The sequence below is a fragment of the Dama dama genome, chromosome 7 (assembly GCF_033118175.1).
Source record: "Dama dama isolate Ldn47 chromosome 7, ASM3311817v1, whole genome shotgun sequence".
NCBI lineage: Eukaryota > Metazoa > Chordata > Mammalia > Artiodactyla > Cervidae > Dama > Dama dama.
The window spans coordinates 2285394-2310902 of NC_083687.1; the positions used below are offsets into that span (position 1 = coordinate 2285394).

A 25509-nucleotide genomic window follows, 5' to 3' on the forward strand; every position below is an offset into this window, starting at 1 on the left:
TTCTTCTGCCTCTCAATCGTGTCCTCTGGCGTTGTATAACCCTGGATTGTGAGTCCATGTTTGGTAGCATTTTATCTGTGGGAATCCTGTGAGACCTGTGTGAAGGGGGACGGCGCGTCTCAGTGAGAATATCATGTAATCTTAGGATGAGCCATTGGTGCTGCCAACCTGTGGCCATGTTAACCAATTTAAGGACCATCCAAGTTATGTCAATTTGGGCACCAAATCTGTGTGAGAGCAGGTCTGTAGACATGAGTTTTCAGGGAGAATTTTTTTTTTTCTACTCAGAGTGCTAACCAGAAGATCTGTCTTCATTCACTTTTTGGGGTTTGTAGCCTTCTGAGACCTTCGGCTGCATGGAGAATTTTGTGTTCTCTGTATTCTCTTTCATGGACTCAAGGCCTTGTCTGGTTTCTCCTATGTAGCCATTCAAGAAATCAGCTGGAAGTTTAGGAAGGTCAGTAAATAATCCATGGCCTAGTCATTTTATTAGCTGAATTAACTTTAAGAAGTCTTATCTTTCACTTTCAGTGAATGGGAAACATTCATTCCTATTTTGTCTTAGTAGAAAAATACAACAGACATGCTTAGTTATCCACCAGTAAACAAAAATAGCTACCTAATATTTTAGGCTTCTGATTAATGACACTATATGCACATCACAGCTTATACTTTTAAGTTGCTAGGGCATACTTTAATTTATTCTCTTTATTGTACTGTCATGGCCAATGTCTGCCTAAGGTACATAGTTTAAGCAACAAAAAAATTACAGTTTGCACAGGGAAATTATATGGAAATCACCATTCATTCCGGTCAGCATCACAGTTGCAGTAATATTGAGAATCAATGCAGTCCCCCTCTAATCCACAAGTACATTTTTGAGCATCAGGCTGAGAACCTCCCCAGTAAGTGTGTGTTTCATTGGTTCTTCCAACCCACCAGCTCACTGGGGTTCCATCTGAAAGACAAGTATGAGAAAGGTGACACCTATTTTGACCCCCACTACCTGCCTCCCCAAAATAATTCCTTTACTCCTCTTTATTTAAAGCATAGAGAGACTTTTAGAAGTATATTTTCTATTTTAACTCTGCAATAGGATCATTTTTAGGAGGACTCCCAACTATTTAAAAATATATACTTTAATGTCAAGTCATATCATCATTAACCATTTTTTTTTCTTTTATCAGAAAATGAGCAAATTGTCCCTAACTCATTCAAGCATGATGTTTACATATTTCTCTTGAGGACTCCAATTACATCATTTCTGCAGAAATAATGTTCAAGAAAGAATTGTCATCAAAATAGAAACCAGAGTAATTTATACATTGAATCTAAAATCTGTTTGCGATCCTATTAATAAAATGCCATTAAAATGTTTCATGTTATGCAAAATATAGAATTCTTTCACTTTATGTATTAGCTAAAAACACTGGCACTTCCTAGCATATCTTTAGTTTCTTAGGGATACGTACTTATACTAAAGGGTTACTCTGTTTGGAAACTAAAGAAATGGCACTAGCCAGCCTTCTTCATGCCTGAAGTGAGTCTTTGGTTTGGACAAATCCAAGACAACTACAGAGTGGATCTTCAGCAAAACCCACTGCTCAGTGCGATGCCTAAGTGACAGGAGCAGAGGCTGCCTCAGCTCTGCAAGATTGTTTATTTATGCTGAAGACGCTGCTGAAGCCCCAGTGTGGGATTCTAGAGCACCCGGAGGAGGATGTTCAGTGAAGGTGGTGCACACAGGAAGGTGGAGAGGAAACGGTCCTGGTAAACACAGATTCAGGGCGGGGGGAGCAGGGAACGGAAGGGACATTAAATCTGTCATGATGTCTGTGTTTTTCACTCTTAAGTTGTCCCCATCAGGCCCCCACCAAGAATCTGTAGCAGCTTCTTCCTAACTTACAATCGTCACTGCTCATTATGGCTCCCTATTCAATAAGACTTTGGCTTCTGCTGACAACCTCCCAGCTTGTAAACACATAGACTGCATTCATTAACATGCACTGCGGGCCCAGTGGGTGTGATGTGCGCCAAGAAATCAATATTAACCATCATTTTTTAAAATGTGTTGAAAACATCTCTAGGAGGTGGAAGATCTTTTCAGCTTAATATTTAATAAATATTTAATAGGTATTTTTCAAAATTCCATCTTAAAAATGTAATTATTCAACATCTTCTTTCATTGACTGAAGAGCAAAGAAATCATTATATGCAAATGCACAACTGTGTTTACATTTTTCTCTCTAAAATGAGAACCATTAAGGGTTCTTAAAGGTACAAAATGTATGTGGCTCCATTCAAAATTCCTTTGAGTAACCTAGAGAATTTGCATAAGAAAGCATTAGGAAAAAAAAAAAAAAAGAAAGCATTAGGAATAACATGAAGAAGAATTAGAGGCTGAAATTAAAAGGAACAGGAAAGACAGCAATGACCAGGGTTCAGGGCTCCACTTTCTCCATTGTTTTAGCCCGTGGGTCACTGTCCTCGCCAGCCACTGCGACCATCCTCAGTGACCTTAAGCATTCATAGTACAGTGATGGAATGGTTTCCTAAAGTCAACACAGTCACACAACTTCCTCTTTAGCCACCTGTAATCATATCCCCAAAACGATCTATAACACGGAGACCTTAAAGATGCTGAAGGAAAAATGTTCCAGGATCTGAGCAAGATCCTAGGCCCACTGCTCCTCCCCAGCCCTCTTGGAAATCAAAACAAATACGAGGGCCGCTGCTCTGAGAATCCAGGCTTGTTATATAGCTCCTCTCAAGATTACCACCACCACTCGGTCTCCTGATAACCTCTGAGAACATGAGGGTGGAAAATTCTTGAGATAAGGCTGAATTGTGACTGATGGTCCCCAGTCTGTCCTATAAAATTCCTAAGCTACTTGCTTCCCATACTGCAGTCCCCTTGCGCTGTTTTCACATTGCAGCCATCTAATGAGGGACCCAGGTTCAGTGTAAAGAATCCATTTGCAATGCAGGAGATGCGCGTTTGATCCCTGGGTTGGGAAGATCCCCTGGAGAAGGAAGTGGTAACCCATTCCAGACTTCTTGCCAGGGAAATCCCATGGACAGAGGAGCCTGGGGAGCTACAGTCTGTGGGGTTTCACAGAGTCAGACAAGACTTAGCAACTAAAACAGCAGCAACGAGGGACCCAGGCTTTGTTGTTTTCACTCCTTCCACACAAGTGTAACATCAAAGCTCTGCATGCTCATTTGTGTCTATTGATAAGACCTAGCAAATTAGTGCAAACTTTTAAGGTGTATCAGGCTACACTATTTGCCTGCCTCATCTCAACCTTAATTAAGCACATCTGGAAATATGTAGGTCTGCAGTGAATTTGTTTAAATTAAGTTTGCACTAAAAATTCTCCAGCAGCAGCGTATAAGAAATGCAAATAACTTGAGCATGTATATTTAATGAAGTCCTTTATTTTGCTTCTTTAGTAGGTGTTTATCAAGTTTATAAGTCTTTTCTCTTTCCATCTTTTCCCCTAGCTTCAATTAAATATGTATTTAAATACCTGTTGGTGGTGGTGGTGGTGCTATTGTACATATTTATACAAAGGGCTAACAATTGAGTAACCACACGCAAATAGACACTGGCCTCTCGGGTGAGACTCCTTCGGTGATCTGGGTCACGTCAGGTTCTGGACGAGACCATCTGCTTCTGTGTATGAGTTTGCTCCCTGGCTCACGGGGTGGCTTTGTTTCATGGCTTTGTTAGTGGTTGGTTTCAACGCTACTCTGTCTTTGCCTTGCTTTCCCTGGTTAGAGAACCCATGAACAATACTCTCCTGGAGGCAGCTTTCTCATTCTTCTGGGAACATAGAATTTTAGTTCAGTGATCTATTTGGCAATAGATCTAATTAGCAATTTAGTTAGCAATCAACTAACAGGAAGCACTAAACCCACTGCTTCTGCTGCTAAGTCGCTTCAGTCGTGTCCGACCCTGTGCGACCCCATAGACGGCAGCCCACCAGGCTCCCCCATCCCTGGGATTCTCCAGGCAAGAACACTGGAGTGGGTTGCCATTTCCTTCTCCAATGCATGAAAGTGAAAAGCGAAAGTGAAGTCACTCAGTCGTGTCCGACTCTTAGCGACCCCATGGACTGCAGCCCACCAGGCTTCTCCGTCCAGGGGAGTTTCCAGGCAAGAGTACTGGAGTGGGGTGCCATTGCCTTCTCTGAAACCCACTAGCACTAACTATAAATTCAATAAACCAGAGAGGTGCAAATAAGTAGCATTTACTTCATGCCATTTATAGGTATGGTGCAATTAGGTTCTAGCAGAGTTAGCGCCTTAGCCCTGAAGACTCAGAAAAAATGATTTCCTAAGTCCCATAGTTGCTGAGTGACAAGCCTGAACTCTGAGGACCTGCCTAGCACTCTCTGCTTATTCTAATCCCCAGATGCCTGATCAGAGGAGCAGCAGGCCAGTCTCCAGAAAACCAAGTAGTTGCATGCTTCATGCAGGCAGGTTGCACATTCCAACAAAATGAGGTATTTCAAAGGAAGAAAATAGAAAATCAAAAATAAAATTTTTCTAAAGAAGAAAAGATACGGAAAATAAACTGCTAGCACTTAACGTGTGAAAGAAGTGGTGATACCAACATTTTTCCCTACTTTATAATTAGCCAAGACACTAATCACATTCAGTGTAGGAAAAAGAATCTCATCAAATAATCACCTCCAGATAAGTAAGCCAAGTTGTTGTTAGCAATGCTTCCCAAGATACCACAGGGTTGAGATTTCCCTGCCCTTTATGGCAGATAAGTACTGAGCCCTCCAGGGGCCTCTTTAAGAGGCTTTTACTGCTCAGTTGCCCTGTTGAGTCTGGGGTTGGGAGGGAACTTCAGATCATTTATGGCTCTGGGCAAAGATTTTGGTCTTTGCTCCAAGAAAAAGTATCTCAGATTGTGACCTGGGTGCTATGGGCACAGATTCTCATGCATCTGTTGCAAGTCATTGTGACCTGTGGGGACAAGAGCTCATGATGTCTAATTACTCTGAGTACTCACCTTGGGGAGTTGAAAGCCTTGACTTCTTGCAGTGGAAAGTCAGTTCCTGTTGGCAGTTGTCCGCATAGCCAATGATGGTCTGGAGCTGGTCCATGCTGGCCATGTACTTGAAAAATACCGGATGGGGGCTTTCTCCATTCAAGCTTTTGACCCTGACCAAGTGGGAGCCGTTATGGTGCACTGAGGTCCACGTAGTGTCTGGTGGGCAGAAGAAGGGTTGGGAGAAAGCAAGGAGACCATAATGAGGATGGAATCATTAAATGTAAATATGGAAAGTAGAGCATCTTTTATCTCAATTAAGTTTTCTTTTATTTTTTTGTAGTCATCAGATCTCTTTGCAATTATTCTCAAAATGTTTAACAGGAGGGATTCTCTTTATTGAAATTTTCACTATCATTATTATATGCAACATTGTCAGGCGGCCAATTTTTAAAATTCTACAGTATAATACTCAAAGTTATAAATAGAACTTTTTGGCCCTAATATTTTTCTTTCCATTACTATAAGGAGAAAGCCAAAGGTTACTGTGTATATATTTATCTTTTTACAAGTATATTTCTCATTTGAGCATCTTTTCCTCTGATAATCAGAGAAATGTGTAAAAGACATATTTGAGGAATAAGCTGCAAGCATGATCATGCAAAATAACAGAAGCCAAGTATTTTTGACAAAAATTAACTAACAGTGTGTCAGCAACCTGTTCAATGGCCAGCACTAAAAAAACACAGTGCCTAGGAATAAGACTATTCCTAGCAGTAACCATAGTTACATGAATGCCTGTTGGAAAATTCTCACATATTTCTGTCACACTGATTACCTATGTTTTCAAAGAGATTTAAAAAACAATGCACACTCCATAACATTTATAACAGAAGAAAAGCAACTTCACTTCTTTTATTGTGCGTCAACATGACCAATGCAGTTTTATATTCAATTAAAAAAAGACTTAATGGATCACCCACCTATCTGCTCACTAAAGGGGGCTGTGAGTGTTCCCATGGCAACTTGAAATCCACAGATTTTGTTTCGTCCTTAATCATGTTTTCACTAGACATTTTACATTTCAACATTTTCCTGGAAAATTACTTAAGTGGGCCTGGTATTATTTTTGGTAATTACCTACTCCCATTCACCCCCAGGGTTTCTTCCATCAAATGAGATGAAGGTGCAGGGAGTCATGCAGAAGACTGTTAGGCTTGGGAGTCCATCATTTCCAGTGCCACTGTGTCATTTACTTTCATGGCTTAGGGCACAAGGAAAAATGATGTGCCTGAATGGTTCATATAGGCTAGTGGTCAGTATGATAGATTTATGGTCTTCCATGGCTAAGGTATAATAATAGAAATCTTTTTGAATGGAGAGAAGGGAACAGTTGAAAAGAATCTCCAAACTGCTCTTCTGAAAAATACTTTAAATGACTGCTCTTTCTAGAAATATTATTTAAAAGACCCCAACAATGACACATTATATTTCTCTAATATTCCACAACATATTATTTTCATAGATTTCAAAACCATGAACCTTTGACATGCCACATAAACTTAATTTTCAACCACAAGGAGACAGACTAATGAATTAAAGTGACCAGCATGATGGAAAAATTGTTGTTCAGTCACTACGTTGTGTACAACTCTTTTGGACCCCAAGGACTGCAGCATGCTAGGTTCCTCTATCCACCACTATCTCCCAGAGTTTGCTCAACTTAGCCATTATTCAAGGTAGTCTGAAGCACAATTTTGGATCTGAAGTAATTAATTTTGGTAGTGGTGGTGGTTTAGTTGCTAAGTCGTGCCCGACTCTTGCGACCTCGGGGACTGTAGCCCGCCAGGCTCATCTGTCCGTGGGATTCCCCAGGCAAGAATACCGGAGTGGGCTGCCATTTCCTTCTCCAGGGGATCTTCCTGACCCAGGGATCAAACCCTGGTTTCCTGCATTGCAGGCAGACTCTTTACCGACTGAGCTACTTTTTAATCATGGGCAAATTTAAACACGAATTTTGAACTATCGTTAAACTAGACCCTTTCAGAACATGCTAATCGACCTCAGTGGGGTCTTCCTCTGCACAGGAGAAGGGAGACCATTGACGCACTTGGTCAACCATTTTGCCTGGACCAATGAACCTAGTCAAGTTAACTTAGCCAAGTTAATTTGCTGGTTTGGTTTGATATTATAATAATCACACTGACTTACCATATCATACGTTATCCTTCAGTTTGATTTATTTTTTCTTTTTGCCAAGTTATATTCACTTTGCATTTGGCAACACTTCTCATGCTTTATAATAGACCTCTGAACTATACAAGGAATCTTTTATAGCAAAACAATCAGTTATGGAAAAAGAACCAGCTCTTTATTTTACACATTCAGGTAAATATACATTGAAAGCATATCTGCTATACTCATTTCCATTTCTCTGAGAAGTAGACAGAAAATAAGGCTTCATTATGAAAAATCTGATGCCTTTATAGTTAGTGGGTTCACTGCTCATGATCTGGAAATTGACCTCAAAGAAAATGAAGGTAAAAATTCCTCCTCCCACAGATGCCTGAAATGAAGTCTAATTTGTGTCCATTCAGTTCAGTCGCTCAGTCATGTGTGACTCTTTGGGACCCCATGGACCGCAGCATACCAGGCTTTCCTGTTCATCACCAACTCCCTGAGCTTGCTCAAACTCAAGTCCAACAAGTTGGTGATGCCATCCAACCGTCTCATCCTCTTTCATTCCCGTCTCCTGCCTTCAGTCTTTTCCAGCCTTAGGGTCTTTTCCAGTGAGTTAGTTCACCACATCAGGTAGCCAAAGTACTGAGGTTTCAGCTTCAGCATCAGTCCTCCCAATGAATATTCAGGACTGATCTCCTTTAGGATGGACTGGTTGGATCTCCTTGCAGTCCAAGGGACTCCGAAGAGTCTTCTTCAACACCACAGTTCAAAAGCATCAATTCTTTGGTGCTCAGCTTTCTTTATAGTCCAACTCTCACATCCATACATGACTACTGGAAACACCATAGTTTCAACTAGATGGACCTTTGTTGGCAAAGTAATGTCTCTGCTTTTTAATATGTTGTCTATGTTTGTCATAGCTTTTCTTCCAATGAGCAAGCTCCTTTTAATTTCATGGCTGCAATCACCATCTGCAGTGATTTTGGAGCCTAAGAAAATATAATCTGTCACCGTTTCCATTGTTTCCCCATCTATTTGCCAGGAAATGATGGGACTGGATGCCATGATCTTAGTTTTTTGAATGTTGAGTTTTAAGCCAGCCTCTTCATTCTCCTCTTTCTCTTTCATCAAGAGGCTCTTTAGTTCTTCTTCACTTTCTGCTATAAAGGGGGTATCATTTACATATCTGAGGTTATTGGTATTTCTCCCAGTAATCTTGATTACAGCTTGTGCTTCATCCAGTCCAGCATTTCGCATTTGTGTCCAAACAGAATATTTTTGGAAATTAAGCCAGCTGCCTTTGTTTCTTCTAATGAGAAGAGGTTACATGTTTTGAGAAGACTGAGAAGGCAAAATGCCAGACGATTTAATTTGTCACATCTATCTCCAGATACAGCTAGTCAAGAAGATGCAATCAGGATGATAAATAAGGATAGACAGATGTAAACACTAGCAGTCATTCCTGAACCCACAAAGACAATCTGAATATTACAATAGAGAAATATCAATAACCTTAGATATGCAGATGATACCACCCAATGGCAGAAAGCGAGGAAGAACTAGAGTCTCTTGATGAGCAGCAAGGACAGCAAGGAGATCAAACCAATCACTCCTAAAGGAAATCCACCATGAATATTTATTAGAAGGACTGATGTTGAAGCTGAAGCTCCAATACTTTAGTCACCAGATGTGAAGAACCTACTTACTGGGAAAGACCCTGATCCTGGGAAAGACTGAAGGCAGGGGGAGAAGGGGATGATGGAGGATGAGATGGTTGCATGGCATTACCAACTCAATAGACATGAATTTGAGCAAACTCAGGGAGATTGTGAACCACAGGGAAACCTGGCCTGCTGCATTCCATGGGGTTGCAAAGAGTCAGACACAACTTAGCAACTGAACAAAAACAACAATAGAGACCCAAGACAGCCTTCTTAGAAATTGTGTTACTATACAGAGAGAAATATCATTACAACTAGCTTTCACTTTTTATTCACCTCAACCCTCTTGCCACACAGATAAGGAAACGGAAGTCTAGAAAAACTCACTTGCAAAACTAAATTCATGAAACTAGGTAATTTAGCCACATATTTCTAAGTAATATAGTGTAAGTCACTGAGCTTTCTGAGTAAACGTCTCAAAGAGTGCTAAGGTCTGTAATTTTCCCAGACAGTCTTACTCACCTGAGCCCTCTCCTATATTTGCAATGAAAATAGAACTGGATCCTGGTCATTTATGTGCTCATAGGGCCAATAAAGGCCAAGTCCACTGCTCCAGATGTTCGGAGGGTGTCCTGAGGAAGATGATGGTCAGCTCTCACCTGGCCCTGCCCTGGATTGCAGAGGCCCTGGTCCCTGCCATGTCATCTGTTTGTCAAAGCTGAGGATAACTGGTGTGTGCATTTTACTGAAGGGAAGGGATGACAGCTCCTTAGATTTCTACTAAGGAGACACTGCCGGGCCCTGGGGGGCCCCGACATGGCATTCATCCTGGCCCCACATCTCGGGTCCCTCCTGATAAATATTTACAGGAGCATCCTCATAAGGGTTGCCCTTCCTGCCATAATTTTGGGGCCTTGAGGCTTTTCTGACTTACTTTAATATTTTGGACACAAGAAAATGCTATAGGATACAGCTCGATAGCTTCAAGGGAATGTAGCTACTTCACAGCCTTCTTTCTTGGGATTTCAGAGGATGATGCTTTCACTTACGAGGTCACGCTGAATGTGTGTCTGCTCACTCATAAGGGCAGACATCTGCCATTTAACAAGAATGGACGTTTACTCAACATGACGTACCTTGTCTTCAGGCAATACATATACATGCCTGGCCCCGTACCCGGAACCTCCTAGGAAATCAGTTATTGGATGATGTTAGTGCCTCCCTTTGTGTGTCAGCCCATCATACAGCTCCAGAGCAAAATAATTTTCTCAGAGAGCACATTATATAATTCATTCATAAAATTAGATACAGACAGAGTACAGGGTCATGGTCAATAAGAGATGTGGGTTATAATCTATGGTCTTGTTTAGTCACTAAGGCATGTCTGCCTCTTTGCAACCCCATGGATTGTTAGCACCAGCCTCCTCTGTCCAGGGGACTTTCCAGGAAAGAATACTGTGAAGAAGGAATTCATAGGGCCAGGACTCCATCTCAGGCCTATCTGTGCTGATCATGCTCGGCTGCCTCTCCAGTGGACTCTGAACTCTCTGCTTAGTGCCTGTGGGAACGACAATGGAAGGATAAGACCCCCTCCGGACAGGGGAATCTTGAAGATCACATCCAGGTTACTCATCACCTAAGAGGAAACATACCATAATCACCCCTGTCTCCGGACAAGTCATAAATTTTTTCCGTATCTATCGGGATGTAATCACAGGCTTATCGATTATTAACTGGTTGGAATGTGACCACAAGCTTATTGATTATTAACTGTTTGGAATGTAACTGCGGGCTTATTGATTATTGACTGTTTGAACACATAACACGTGAATGATGGGGTTATTGTAGTTGTATTTACCCTTCCTTTGTTTATGTAAGTCTCAAGGGAATTGGGGTGGTGGGTTTGGACACGTACACATGGGGTATAAAAGATTTTCACAAATTCTGGTCGGGGTCCTTGGCTAAGAGACTCTGCCTTGGGCCCGCCGGTGTAATAAACTGCACTCCACTATCTGCATTGTCCTTCTGAGTGAGTTTGTTTCCCGGAAAGCATGGCTATAACAACTGGAGTAGGTTGCTATTTTCTTTTCCAGGGAATCTTCTTGACCCAGTGATCGAACTTGCAGCCCCTGCTGTATCTCTTGCATTGCAGGAGGATTCTTTACTGCTGAGCCATAGGGGAGAAATGGTCTTAGAAAAGTAAAAGAAATCTCTGCACCTCCAATTCCGTATTTAGTAAATGCTGAAGACCAAATGCTATCGTTATAGCCACCTTTGAATGCTAAGGCCGTGAACCGGGCATGTTTCTGGCCTAGCTACTCTCTGAGCATCTATATTTTTATTGTCCATCCAGACCATTCACTATGTCCACCCACGAGGTCGGGGCAGACTGCATGGCTGACAGAAAAGCAGGAAAATAAGCTTCCCTGAAGCATTTGTTTTTTTACCCTTGTGCACAATGACTGGACCTGCCCCAGAAATTCTGCATCACCAACCACACCATGCCACATGTTTGATGAACTACCTTTAGAAGTGTCAAGAGGCAGGTCAGAATAATGTCTCTCCAGTGGAGGTGGAAAAGAGTTCTTTCCAGGCAAAGGCCAGTATAAAAGAAATGCAGGTTCACTATGTATGATAATCATCAAAGTGCAGCTCTTCTTTCATTTTCCTTATAAACTCCAACATTTCAACTTTAAATACATTTTTGTAAGAAACGCTAGTTCCAAACAAAACTTGCCACATGTAATGAATGCACAATAATGCTATGATTCCTGCCAATCTCAATTTTCAAGAGCAATGAAATCCCAACTCTTTACAAGCAAAGAAAATATATGTTGCAGCACCTGTGCATTTACTCATGAAAGAACTCTCCGGTCTACACTTACCACTTCTTTTTGACAAATTTCCAACAAGCGCTGGTATCTACTTAAAATAGCAAATGTAGAACTTATGATATTCATAACATTGTTACTGAGTTGAGTTAACATCTGTCTGTCTCACTCATCTGAAAGTCTATGAGAACAGTTAATTTCCCTTTCATTCCTCACATATAGCTTAGTGCCTGCAAGTTCATAGTGTAAAGTGTGTATAATTGAATGAATGCATGAACTGAATGGATAACTGAAAAGGGAGCTGTTTGGATATGCCAAGACAGGAATTCTAGAAAAAGAGAGAAGAAAGGAAGAAGATCTATACTAACAAACAAACGTTAAACACATAGTGGTTTGGGGCTACACCCAGTCTGTAGAGGACTTAAAAAGATAGCTTGGCAGAATCCCCTCTCTTTACTGCTTACATCTCTCATAAGCATTCTTATATTAATAAATCTACTTCTCTCCCCCCAAAAGCAGCTTGTGTTGTGTGTAAGACAACTGGACTGACTGCCCTTTGCTAAACCACCGTGCTGGGGACCTGACACAATTTCTGACACAGGAAAATGGCTGTTGAAGAAACACAACTGCAGATATTTTAATCTCAAACTCCTAATTTATACCCTCCTTTCACCTTTGGTAACCACAATTTTCTTTCCCATGTCTGTGAGTCTATTTATATTTTGTACATAAGTTCATTTGTATCATTTTTTAGATTCAAAATATACATATGACAAACCTAGACAGTGTATGAAAAAGCAGAGACATTACTTTTCCAACAAAGGTCTGGACAGTCAAAGCTATGGTTTTACCAGTGGTCATGTATGGATGTGAGAGTTGGACCATAAAGAAGGCTGAGCACTGAAGAAGTGATGCTTTTGAACTGTGGTGCTGGAGAAGACTCTTGAGAGTCCTTTGGACAGCAAGATCAAACCAGTCAGTCCTAAAGGAAATCAACCCTGAATATTCATTGGGAAGACTGATGCTGAAGCTCCAATACTCTGGCCACCTAAAGCAAAGAAACGACTCATTGGAAAAGACCTTGATGCTGGGAAAGACTGAGGGCAGGAGGAGAAGGGGGTGACACAGGATGAGATGGGTGGATGGCATCATCAACTCAAGGGACACGAATTTGAGCAAACTCTGGGAGATAGTGAAGGGCAGGAAAGCCTGGTATGCAGTCCATGGTTTTGCAGAGAGTCAGACACAGCTGAGCAACTGAACCAACAACAAAATACACACTACTATACATAAAGTAGACAATCAACAAGGACCTATTATACAACACAGGGAACTATACTCAATATTTTGTAATAACCTATAAGGGGAAAAATCTGAAAAAAATAGATATATATGTTGGTACTACTAAATCATTTTGCTGTCCACCTGAAATTAACACAACGTGTAATCAACTGTGTCTCAATAAGAAAAGAAACGCAACTGCTTGGTTTGCATGAAGGCGATACTAATGAGTAAAAAGTGCTGCATTATAACTGGTTAGTCAATAAATTAAGATCTGAAGGGGAAATGGTCAGGCAGGCAACGGACCCAGTCTTCAGCTTGTTCATTAAGCCTCCAGGGATTCTTATGGACCGGAAGTTGAGTCACTGCTCTGACTGTAACCCATTTTCTTCCAGCAACAATCATTCCCACAGTGCAGTGTCTGAGACCCATTTTCTGAGCCTCATGACTATGATGTTATAATAGCAAACAACTACCCTGGGGCTTCTCTGGTGGCCTAGTTTGTAAAGAATCTGCCTGCAATGTGGGAGACACAGGTTCGATCCCTGCATTGGGAAGAGCCCCCGCAGAAGGAATGGCTACCCGCTCCAGTGTCCTTGTCTGGAGAATCCCATGGACAGAGGAGCCTGGAGGGCTACAGTCCATAAGGTCAAAGTGAGTTAGACTGAATGACTGACTGCTAACATCCTGGGTACAGTATGGACACAAACATCTCCGTCTCAGTGGGGAGAGATATTGACCTTCTTCATCTTGTCACCAAAGAAATTATGTTCTGTTCCTTCTGTTTAGAAAGGGAATAGACCCATCAACAAATTTCACAAGCAGTCCATTCAAAACAGTTTCATTTTCTGCCTTGTTTTGGATGTCTCAGTACTAAAGGTACTAAAAAAGACTTGCAGAGTGGCTTTTTGTAGGACTTTTTGTAGGTCCTAGGACTACATTTCTGAAGGCTGTTACCAAGGATTTAATTTGAGTCATTGGTTTAGAATTTTGTTCTGGGTATATTTTTCCAAGTGTTAGTACTTGTTTTTTTTGAATAATTAAAGAATGTTTAATTGTTCACAGGCACTGCAGCCTTATGGAGAAGGAGAAATGATTATAGTGTAAATATTTCCAGGTTGGAATAACAGAATCAGGACCCTAAGATCGTTCCTCTATCAATACAAAGACGTTGAGGGAAACTCATGTGACCCTTGGATCAGTAAGAACTATTTAGCTATGTGTGTGTGTGTGCTCAGTAGTGTCCAACTCTCTGTGACCCCATGGACTGTAGCCCACCAGGCTCCTCTGTCCAAGGGATTCTCCAGGCAAGAATATTGGAGTGGGTTGCCATTTTCTAGTCCAGGGGATTTTCCAGACCCAGGGATCTAACCCAAGTCTCCTGCATTGGCAGGCAGATTCTTTACCACTGAGCTATAACCCTGGCTCATTCCTTGGGTTTTCTCCAGGAACCATCTGTGTTTTTAAATTTTTCAGTTAAATATTTTGTTGTCTAGCTGTTGGAGGTAGTCATTGGTCATTTGGCCTGTATGTCTTCAGCACACAGATTTCTTTAAGGCTTTGAGTTTTATAAAAATCCTTGGCATTTAATATTATTTGGAAATCTTCACTGAACTATTTAACTCCTGCACTTCATCTCCATGATCCATTTGATGCTCCACCTTAATTGCAATTATAGAACTCTTAGAACATTAATCTTTTCACATAGAACAAGACTATACTAATTTCAGGAGTTTTAAATGAGAGTTAGGCAACCACAAGCTTCTCTAAACAACTTAATTATGCAAAAGTCATAGTGAAACAATTTTCTGGACTTAATGTTTGTTCATTTGCAATGTAATATAAAGGCATAGTTACTAAGTGTGCTTTAATAATAGACATTTACATATCAATGTAAATCATTAAATTATTATCAATGATTTTCATGAACACACACACATACACATACACCTTAGAGCTCTTAAAACTTTCCAAGATTAAGTTAAAGGGTTTAGAAAACATTTACTTTAGAGAATTAATGTCTTAGACTTTATCTTAATACATGTGAACAATTCTTGTTGCATTGTGGACAAATCATAGCTACAAGGATTCAGTGATGGATCAGTCAATCTCACCCACAGCAACCTACATTAATAGGAACAACAGAATAATTGCTTGGACTGTGAAATGAATAGCAGCACCAAAATTTTACATCTCCATTAGTTTTATTTCTCCATTGTGAGGTGCCCTTTACTCCCTTTCCATTTTAATTTTTTGAAGATAGAGGAGGCTGTGCTCACTGAAATCAAAACTCCTCAACTTCACGACAGTGGTTCCTAAACCCGTGTGCAAATAAGCATCTCTGGGCTATGCTGTGTTCAGTTGTGTCTGACTCTTTGTGACCCCATGGACTGTAGCCTCCCAGGCTCCTCTGTCCATGGGATTCTCCAGCCAAGAATACTGGAGTGAACTGCCATGCCCTCCTCTAGGGGATCTTCCCGACCCAGGGATCAAAGCCACATCTCTTATGTCTCTGCTTTGGCAGGCCGGTTCTTTAGCCTAGTGCCACCTGGAAAGCCCTAAGCATCCTTAAAGAAGCTTAATAATAATAATACAGCCTTTCCTGGATGCTGACAAAGGATCCTTCTGCAGAACGCAGAGCTCCCCTAGGGGGACAAACATGTAGGGACCTGGAAAAGCCTCAGCCTGCTGGACAGTGTCCACTAGTGACAGTAGAGCAAATGACAGCCGGCAGGTCAGGTTGATTTGTGAAGTCAGAGTCCAAATTATATTTTTAAAAGTTTGTACTGCCAAGGATATTATAACCATCCAGTAGCCTTTAAGAAGATATATTACACTTGTTTTAATAAACAAGAGATCCCTACTATCTAATTAAATGACCAACAGGCAAACCAAACTTCACATGCTCACAACTGGAATCCTGGTCTTCCATTAAAACATGGTCCTTCCCAAGAATTCTCCATCTCCATAAACAATAACTGCACCTTCCTTCCAGGAGTCAGATCCAAACACGGGAGCCCTGCTTGTTGCCTCTCTTTCTCTCTGTCCATATCCGGTCCAGTGGTTCTAAAGCAATCTTTCTCTCCCCCTCCTCTCTCCTACCCTGCTCCCCACCATTACCACCATCTTGGCTAAATTACTAGAGCAAAGTTCTAACTGGTCTCCTTGCCCCGCCTTGATGCACCATGATGGTTAAAGGTCTTAACTGTGAAACCTGGACCAGCCCCTTTCCAGCCACATGACTTGAGGAAAGGCCACATGCTGGTCCTTCTGCCTGGGCCGGTCCAACAGGCCAGGCTCCCTGTGGCTGGAGGGCTCCTGCCCTCGTCTCCCCCGTCCCCCGAAGGCTCCACCTCCTGTCTCAGTGCTGCTGCTTTGATGTGATAAGTGCAAATGTCAGCTTTCCAACTGAGTCCTTTTCTGATCTCTCTGTTTAAAACTGTAACCCGTCCTTCTGCGGTCTGTGCCCCATTCCCCGCTTTGTTCTGCTTCACAGCACCCACTGCCTTATAACGTGCCATGTATTTGATTCACTTCTGTCAAGGGTTTGGTTCCCCACCCGAAAAAGCACCCCCGACCACGGGAGGGAGGTGTTCAGATTCACAGTCTGTTGTGACCCCAGCTGTGTCAGCTCAGGGCAGGCGCTGAGTACACGTGTCAATGTTGTCAGAAGTTTTCTCGCAACTCTTCAGTTTTGTGCCTTAACTTGGACATTTCTTCACGTCACCCTGGGAAAGGGAATGATTCGTGTCCTTGGAAGACAGTTTTCAAGGCCATCATGTATATAAATTAATCAGGATGGGTAATCAGCAGATTTTACCTTTTCCCTCCCTTATTCATAGGTTCCTTCTTATCTCTAGGGTAAGAAAAACACACTTATATATCATCAAGTATTATCCTAAGTTAATTGAAATCAAAGCACTGGGAAGACCCAGAGGGAGCAGGTGGAGAGGGAGGTGGGAGGGGGGATAGGGATGGGGAATACATGTAAAACCATGGCTGATTCATATCAATGTATGACAAAACCCACTACAATATTGTAAAGTAATTAGCCTCCAACTAATAAAAATAAATGAAAAAAAAAAAAAGCTGAGCATCTGTTTTTACTGTCCCTTTGCATTTTGATAACTATTCTTGTCTACGGTGGTAGGGACCTAGGCTCACTTTGAAGAGGTAATAGCAATTGCAGGGAATCAAAATGTATCAGCTATTGCAGCAATCAGTATCAAAAACTGAACACCTTTGAGATAGTTACACATTCCAAATGGGCTTTAGAAATATGCACAACTAAAGCTTCATGGCAAAGCTTATATCATGTGTTCACTATGATGATTAATTTTTTCTTTTATTACAACCATAAACTGGAGAAGATCAGGCAATCAGCTCTTGGTTATTCCTCTTGGCAGACTTATAAACTTGACCTCAGCCTTACCAAGCCTGCCAACAGTTAATTATCAACAAATACCTTTGAAACTTTACTCATCTGGGAACATGCTATTTGGGACTATTTCTACCTTTCTATGATTCTTGGAATTTTTCAGTGTATATGGAACTCTGCTCATAGGATTAACCCAAGATAATATATATGAAAATCTTTAACATGCCCTAGACTTTTGTGATAATTAAGAATCTAACTGATATAAAGGAAATGTATTATTGGGATGCTAGCTTCTTTATTTAGCTTTCTTTGTTCTTGGCATTCACTTGAGTCATGGCAATGAAAGTAAATCAAAGCAGAAACTGAATCACTTGAAGGTTATAAACCACTAGAGTCCAGTATATCTAGAAAGATCCCCTGGGCCATTTCCCTACATATTTCACTGATCACATATCTTTCAGTAAAAGTAAGTTGATGTATTTAACTGTATCATCACACCACAATCTTCTGGTCAGTATTTATGATAAAATATTTTCCCCAAAGCCCCAAACAGCCATACTCACACCAGTGCAATGCCCTGGGAGTTCCTGCATCTTCTGTAACAACTTCTGGGGTGGTTTGGGGACTAGAATACATATTTGAATTTAGATCAGATCACATATTAACCACTGCCAAAAATGCTTAGATTTTTTTCATGTATGAAATGACAATAGGTATGATATAAAAACCACATTAATATTGCAAGCTATTCACAAACCATCATTATAAGTTTACCCATAAATAATTTCCTCCTTGTGAGATCTGCAACCCTTCCTGAGTGATGTGGAGCCATAACAACAGAGAAACCAAACTATAACTAATTTATAGTTACCTAAGAACCATCTATAGTTGGTTTTTTTCTGATAATTATCTCAGAATTTGTACTCAAATTCTGTGGTTGTTGAAGTATCTGTTAGGGCTACACTGCTAGAGTAACAGAAAGTTTTCTAAAGGAGGTTTGTCCTCTTTATTGGGCAAACCTTATATGAGCATGGAGAAAAATTTATGGGTACAAACACATATAGATACCGGTTGAGAAGAGGTATAAAAAATTTGTATCAGTTCCATCAGGGCAGTTGTCACTCATTGCAGTGGAAGTTTTGGTCCTTTGTGCTCCTATACATTTGTCAGAGAGCTTAAATTAAAAAGTTTTAAAGAATTAAAGGCGTCATAAACACTATGTAATACACAAGTCCTTTAACACATATTAACAATCAGGTTTTTAAGGAAGATGAGATATTATTTATATAGTTGCACGTGAATAGTATTATTAGATGGCATATATACACTTGCTGTGTGCGTTAGTCACTCAGTCACGTCTGACTCTTTGTGACCCCATGGACTTGTAGCCCATCAGGCTCCTCTGTCCAGCGAATTTTCCAGGCAAGAAGACTGAAGTAGGTTGCCATTTCCTAATCCAGGGGATCTTCCTGACCCAGGGACTGAACTCAGGTCTCTTGTGTCTCCTGCATTGGCAGGCAGATTCTTCACCACCGTGCCACCGGGGAAGTCCATATACACTTTAGAAACATTTATTATTCCCTAGATAAACTCAGGGCTTCCCAGATGGTGCTAGCGGTAAAGAATCTGCCTGCCAACCCAGGAGACATAAGAGATGCGGGTTCAATCCCTGGGTCCAGAAGATCCCCCGGAGGAGGACATGACAACTCATTCCCGTATTCTTGCCTAGAGAATCCCATGGACAGAGGAGCCTAGTGGGCTACAGTCCGTAGGGTCACAAGATGTCAGACAGGACTGAAGCGACTTAGCATGCATGCACGCAGATAAACTCACCTGATTACAAATTCAAAGGGATATAAATGGATATTCTCATAAATTTAAGAAGTGAACATTCTCCAAAGACTTTGGCACTTACTGACATGAACTAAGAAAGAAAGTTTACCCTTTTATGTTGTAGATTAATAAACAGCGATTTATTGCTAATTTTTGCTTAAAGAAAGAACATTTCCAGGAAAATAATGACATAACTTTTAATTACCACCTCTTAACTATTTTAGAACATTACATTTAATACTTCTTAGAAATCCTATTACAATTACAATCAAAATGCACGTCTAAGTAAAGCTGCCACTAGGTAAACTCTGCTTACTGCACCTGGATTTTTCCTACATAGCAAGCATTTACATGAGTTTGTCATTAAAAATGCTTATTAGCATACCTGTCATGTTGCAATATACCAGGGATGGTTCCAGAGGGCCACTTCCATCTGAGTCGATATAATAGAGCCCTGAAGAGTTGCCTCTGTGCCAGTAGGCTTCGCATGACTGCTCGTAGAGAGCTGCAGAGGACAGAGATCTCAGACATGAGCGACAATGGGACGAATCCCTCCACGCTGCTACTTAAGTGATACTTTCCCTAGTGACACTCACTCTGTCTTGCACTGAGGGACATTTTCTCTAGAGGAGTGTTTCCCTGTTTCACTCGGATAGCACAAAGATTCTCAGGCACAGAGTGAAAGATTTTAGGAAGTATCACAATGCAACATGTGGATCTGAATACCTTATGCTCTGGAAACACAGAATTCCTGTCAAAATCAGGGTAACTAGATTGACTCTAGTCTAATTCTTTGCTGTTTCAGAATATCTAAGCATTTGAAATGCATTGGCTTAATATCCCTAAATGACCTGTTATTATATAATAATTATGCTATTTTTAAAAAATTACTTAGTAATTATATTCTTTGTTTACTTAAGACAATTTCCACATGAAATGCATTTTTTTCAATGAAATGGATTTCACAAATCAGCAGCTCTACTTCACTCCATTTTTAAAGTTCGTTTTAAAAAGAAGCATCCTAAAATGCTTTGGAAATGATTATTCAAGAAAATCAAAATTCAAAGGAATATATATAATATATATGAAAAGTCTCTTTGTAGTTTCAATTTATCCTAATTCATAAATGAATTTTCTATGTATACAATGAATGTTTTACAAGGCAAGTGATTAGCATCTGCAGATGATGAACTCAATTAATATTTAGCATGCATTTAAATTAATGATCAATCAAGTAACAGCTCTCTTGCTCATCACCCTTTGCCTTGACAGGAAAAACTCTTTGAAAACCTGAAAAGCTACTAATGGCTGCTGGGAGGGAAGTGTGGCACTAATTCTGGCACAGAGTTGGACTGGATCTTTAAGTCAGCTCTAAGGATCAAATCTGGCATCTACACAGAAAAACTCAGGTGGTAGTTAGACAAGATCCACAAACTAGAGTGATCCTAGGAGGATATGGCTTTATGCCATGCTATAATGACTGGATTATCTACATTTCTAACTTTGCCTATTTCAAATAATCAAGAAAAACCCTGGGAGAAGTTTAGGGGTTGTTGTCTCATCTCAAAGAACAAGAACATGAAGGGAATGCTTTTTTCCAGAGATTCTACAAAGGAAAAAAAATCCTGTTATTTAAATATGGCCAAGTAGCAAATGTATCAAGTTAGATAGCCCCCAAATCAACAGCATGGTTGCCATCATTTACACTGATGGACACAGAGACACTGATGGAAAAGCAATATGGACTGCTTTTCCACCATGCTTGCATTTCGGCCACTCACGTTGACATTTCTATGATACATTACACATGGTTATAACCACCTTGGAAAGTGTCCAGAGGGATACACATAGATTGATAACAGTGTCTGTGTTGTGTTGGGGCTGGAATTGCCTAGGAAAACAAGAGTAGTGGAGGAATGACTTAGGAGAGAACTTGCTTTAAACAATAACATACACATGTGCTAACTGTGTACTTAGACTCCAAAATAATGGTCTTGTGATCACTTACATTGATTTGGTAATATCTCATCTTCATGTGACTGATCAATTGCAGAATTCCAAGAAAGTCAATTCAATTATTAGACCAAATCATGGGCCACAAGCAAAAAACCTTACATATGTATAACAGGATGTATAATATATATAAAATACATAATATATATCTGTTAGTTTCAAATCTTTATGCTATAGAGTTGTTTGGAATGATGTTTAGATTACAGTTACTGATACCATTTAGCCATCACTCCTTAATCATTAATATTCAGTTGGTATCTGCTTCATATAAGTATGATGGAGAACACTGTAAGAAAGAGATTACCCTATTCCAAACTGTGACTCAGCCAAATCACTTAGTTTCAGGTTTCCCAGATGTCTAGGTCCTTTCAAATAAAGAGTTACCCTGGCAAATTCTTACGTGGCACTAGTATAGCAAATTGAGTTGCAGGTAGGATTGCTCTGGCTGAACTTGTTTAGGGGATATTTAGGGCATGAATCATCTCCCTTTGTCTTCCAAGAGACTATGAGTTTCTCTGCAGAACCCTCAGCGGTAGGGACTCAGGGTTCTCACCCCAATGCCTGCCTCCCTGGGATTCACTTCCCAAAAGGACAAATTTATGTCAATCCAATTTCTGCCTTTCTCCCATATGTGGAAATAAAATTAAATAATTCACAGGGAAGAGTTCTTAACAGTGCAATGTATTCCCCCAGTAGGAGGGACTGAATGTGGTGAGATGAGTGAATTTTCTTATCATGCTGTCTCTCTCTGAAGACCAAGAGGGAGGGGTGCTATGAGAGAAGAGTTTCAGAAGTGTCAGTAATGAAAAGGAAATAAGGAAAACAATAAAACAAGAGCTTAAACAACAGCCAATAATTAGAAAACCAAGGACATTTCAGGGCTTTCTGTCATAAGTTGCTTGTAGATAATGGATTGGTCAATCATAAAGATTTGTTAGCTTTAAAGATGAAAGAATGATTCTTCAGAAAAGAGACTGATGTTCTAAACAAAAGAAACACCGAGAGGTGATCGAGAATGTGACACTGGGTAAAAAAACTTAGCTTCTCAAGTGCAAAACACAGATAATTGGACATTTATCTCCTAGAGTTGTTTCAAGGATTAAAGGAGTTGAAATAAGCAGAGACCTAGAATTATGCAAGTACGTGGTAAGTTCCAGTATATTAATCATCATCATCACCAACACCAACACCAACACCATCATCACCAAAGAGCATCAAGATTGCAAAGGGACCTGAGTATTCACCTGGCTTCTTACTGATATTGAGAAACCCAACCAGGTTAGCTTCCACCCTGCACTTCTGAGATTCTTCCTGCTTAATTTTATAAACATTGTTTACAAAACATGAACTCTAGATTTTATTTTTACCTTTGACTATATTTTATTTTCTTATCCTTCTGTTCTTTCACCTACTTTATTTTCTGTCCTAGGATACACGTATTTCTGTAAGCTGCCTTACCACTCATATGAAATAATGCAAAATAAAAAGTATAAGAGGTAAAAAGTAAATTAATCAGACAAAAATTGATGTCTGAAGTAATTATTTTTGTTGTTACTTTCTAGCACAGAGTTGCACAGACATGCACATATACACAAAATAATGGACAGAAAAACAGAGCCACATGGAAATCTGGACAAAGGAGTGCGAGGCTTACAGGAGTGGCAAGTTGCGCCCGTGTAACCCGTGTGTGCACAGTCGCAGGAGAAGGTGTTCCAGGACTGGGAACATTCACCCCCATGTTCACAATAGCTGGGCAAACACCTAGGGGAAAGCAGACACAGCACAATCTCTCACATTTGGTCATGATAAATTGTATCTTAAAATGTAATCAAAGATTGATAGCAACAGTGAATTGACCAGAAAAACTTAACATGGACAACACTTGCTGGGTCTATCATCGAAATTTTCAAATGTGATATCAATTACAGACTAAAAAGTTAATTAGATGCTACCAACTGTCATGCATTCGTGACAGGCAAATTTTCTACACATCTCATTACATCAGAAAACATGTTTGCTTTTTCACAAATAAGGCAAGATTAATTTCATACATGACTAAGGATATAATTGCCTGTAGTGGCCACAAATAGCACATTTTCTGTCCTTGATTCCATGCCCTTGCAGTGTGAACTATGGATACTTCCATCAAAAGGTATAGCTTACTTCTCCATCTTGAGTCAGGGTTGGGCATGTGACCTGCTTGGACCAATGAGGCATTAGCAAACTGACCCAGCAGAGGCTAGAAAAGGGCTTGGGCAATGGGCCTTCTCTCTCACTGAGTTTTGAACCCTGAAAGCACAGCCACATGAAGGAACCTGGGCTGGTTCACGTGGTCCAGTCACTCTGGTGGGTTCAAAACCATAGGACAAGTGAATGGGAGGATTATAAGTCTTGCAGCTGTCAGCTGAACCCTCAGGCAACCACAGATGCACGAGAGAGCTCAGCAGCAAATACAGAACTGTGAGATAAACAAATAGCTGATGTTTTGGGCTAGTCAGTTTTAAAGCTAATCTATTGTGCAGCCAAAGCTAGCTGATATATTATGTACACCACACTGTAACATATTGCCATGTTGACTTAGTACATAAGAAAACATTTTTTTCTTCATTTATTTTTATTAGTTGGAGGCTAATTACTTTACAATATTGTAGTGGTTTTTGCCATACATTGACATGAATCAGTCATGGATTTAGACGTGTTCCCCATCCCGATGCCCCCTCCCACCTTCTACCATTTTAAAGAGAAGGAAAGAAGGCAGGAAAATGGAGACACTTTTTTTATCCATGTAGTATCACAGTGCCAGGGGTTCTGAATGTCATCTACTTTAGTCAGACTGAGGATGCCCTCAGGAATTAGAGAGAGCACTTATAACTGAGGGCTTTATTTTTATTTTTCCCCTCATAATTGAACAAACCACAAAATCACTCAGGTAAACCAAATAACCGCTTATGTCTCATGGACACTACTACATCTCACTTATCAAAATCAAAGGTGAGATTTTAATGTTTGTTTATAAGATTAAAATTTTAATTGTAAGAAGGTTATTTAATTTTTCATTATCAAAAATAAATGCTATCCTCAAAGCAATCATAAACTGAATTCAAAAATATATAAAAATATATACAACATAATCAAGCGGAATATATTGCAAGTATAAAGGCTGCTCCAAAATCTGAAAAAATAATTTGAAAATTAAGGCAATCTATTACACAAATAAGCTAAAGAAGAAAAACTATAAGTTCACATCAATAGATGCAGAAAAAGTCTTTGAGAAACTCTAACACCAATTCATGATAAAAAGCAAAACAAAAACAGTAACAACAAAACACCTAAGGAAACTAGCAATGGAGAGCAATTTCATCAACTTGATTAAAAAAAACCTTTCAAAACCCTAGAGCAACATCATATTATTGGAGAGAAACAAGATGCTTTCTTCTAAGTGTAGGAGCAAAGCAAAGATTTGCTCTCACCACTCTTATTCAAATATCATACTGGAAGTCCTAGCTAATGCAATCAGACAAAAAAAAAGGAATAAAAGATATGTAGACTGGGAAGGAAGAAATAAAACTATCTTTGTTCACAGATGATATGATTCTCTATGTAGAAATTCTGAAATAATAAAAAAACTTCTGAAACTAATAAGTGATGAGAGCAAAGCTGCAGGATTATTTCTTATAAAGGAACAATGAACTGAAATCTAGAATAAAAAACACAGCACTTACATTAGCACTATCAAAAACAGAATACTTAGACACAAAAATAATAAGACATATGCAAGATCTATACAAGAAAAACTATAAGATTCTGATGAACAAAAATAATCTAAGTAAGTGGGGATATTCCATGCTCATGGAGAGTAAGGTTCAAAATTGTCAAGATTTCAGTTATTCCCAATTTGATCTATAGAGGAAAAGAATCAATCAAAATCACTGCATGTAATTTTGTGGATGTCAACAAACTGATTCTAAAGTTTACATATAAAAGTAAAAGATCCAAGAGAATACTAAAAATGAAAAAGATCAAAGAACTAACATTACCCAACTTCAAGACTTGCTATAAAGCTACAGAAATCAAGGCCATGTGGCACTGGCAAAGAGCAAACAGACTAATGGCTCAGCAGAGAAGGTCCAGAAACAGGTTTATACAAATACAATCCACTCATCTTTAACAAAGATGCAAAAGCAATTCACTGAAGAAAGGACAATTTTTCCAACAAATACTGCTGAAACAACTGGGCATCCACATGCAAAAAAATAATATTATAAACACAGGTTTTACATCCTTCACAACAATGAACTCAGACTAGATCTCAGAATTTTTAAATGC

General features: G+C 39.9%; 1 protein-coding gene across 1 annotated transcript in view; it reads right to left on the reverse strand.

Moving 5' to 3' along the window:
- The window catches only part of LOC133058998 (contactin-associated protein-like 3), a 191032-nt gene that overhangs the window by 47511 nt on the left and 118012 nt on the right, over window positions 1–25509 (reverse strand). Inside the window, exons 10-13 of the mRNA XM_061146042.1 lie at window positions 22838–22944; window positions 19556–19675; window positions 5027–5224; window positions 802–958 (exon numbers count right to left, since the gene is read on the reverse strand). Of these exons, the coding sequence (XP_061002025.1) occupies window positions 802–958; window positions 5027–5224; window positions 19556–19675; window positions 22838–22944 (582 nt within the window). The remainder of the gene's footprint in view (window positions 1–801; window positions 959–5026; window positions 5225–19555; window positions 19676–22837; window positions 22945–25509) is intronic.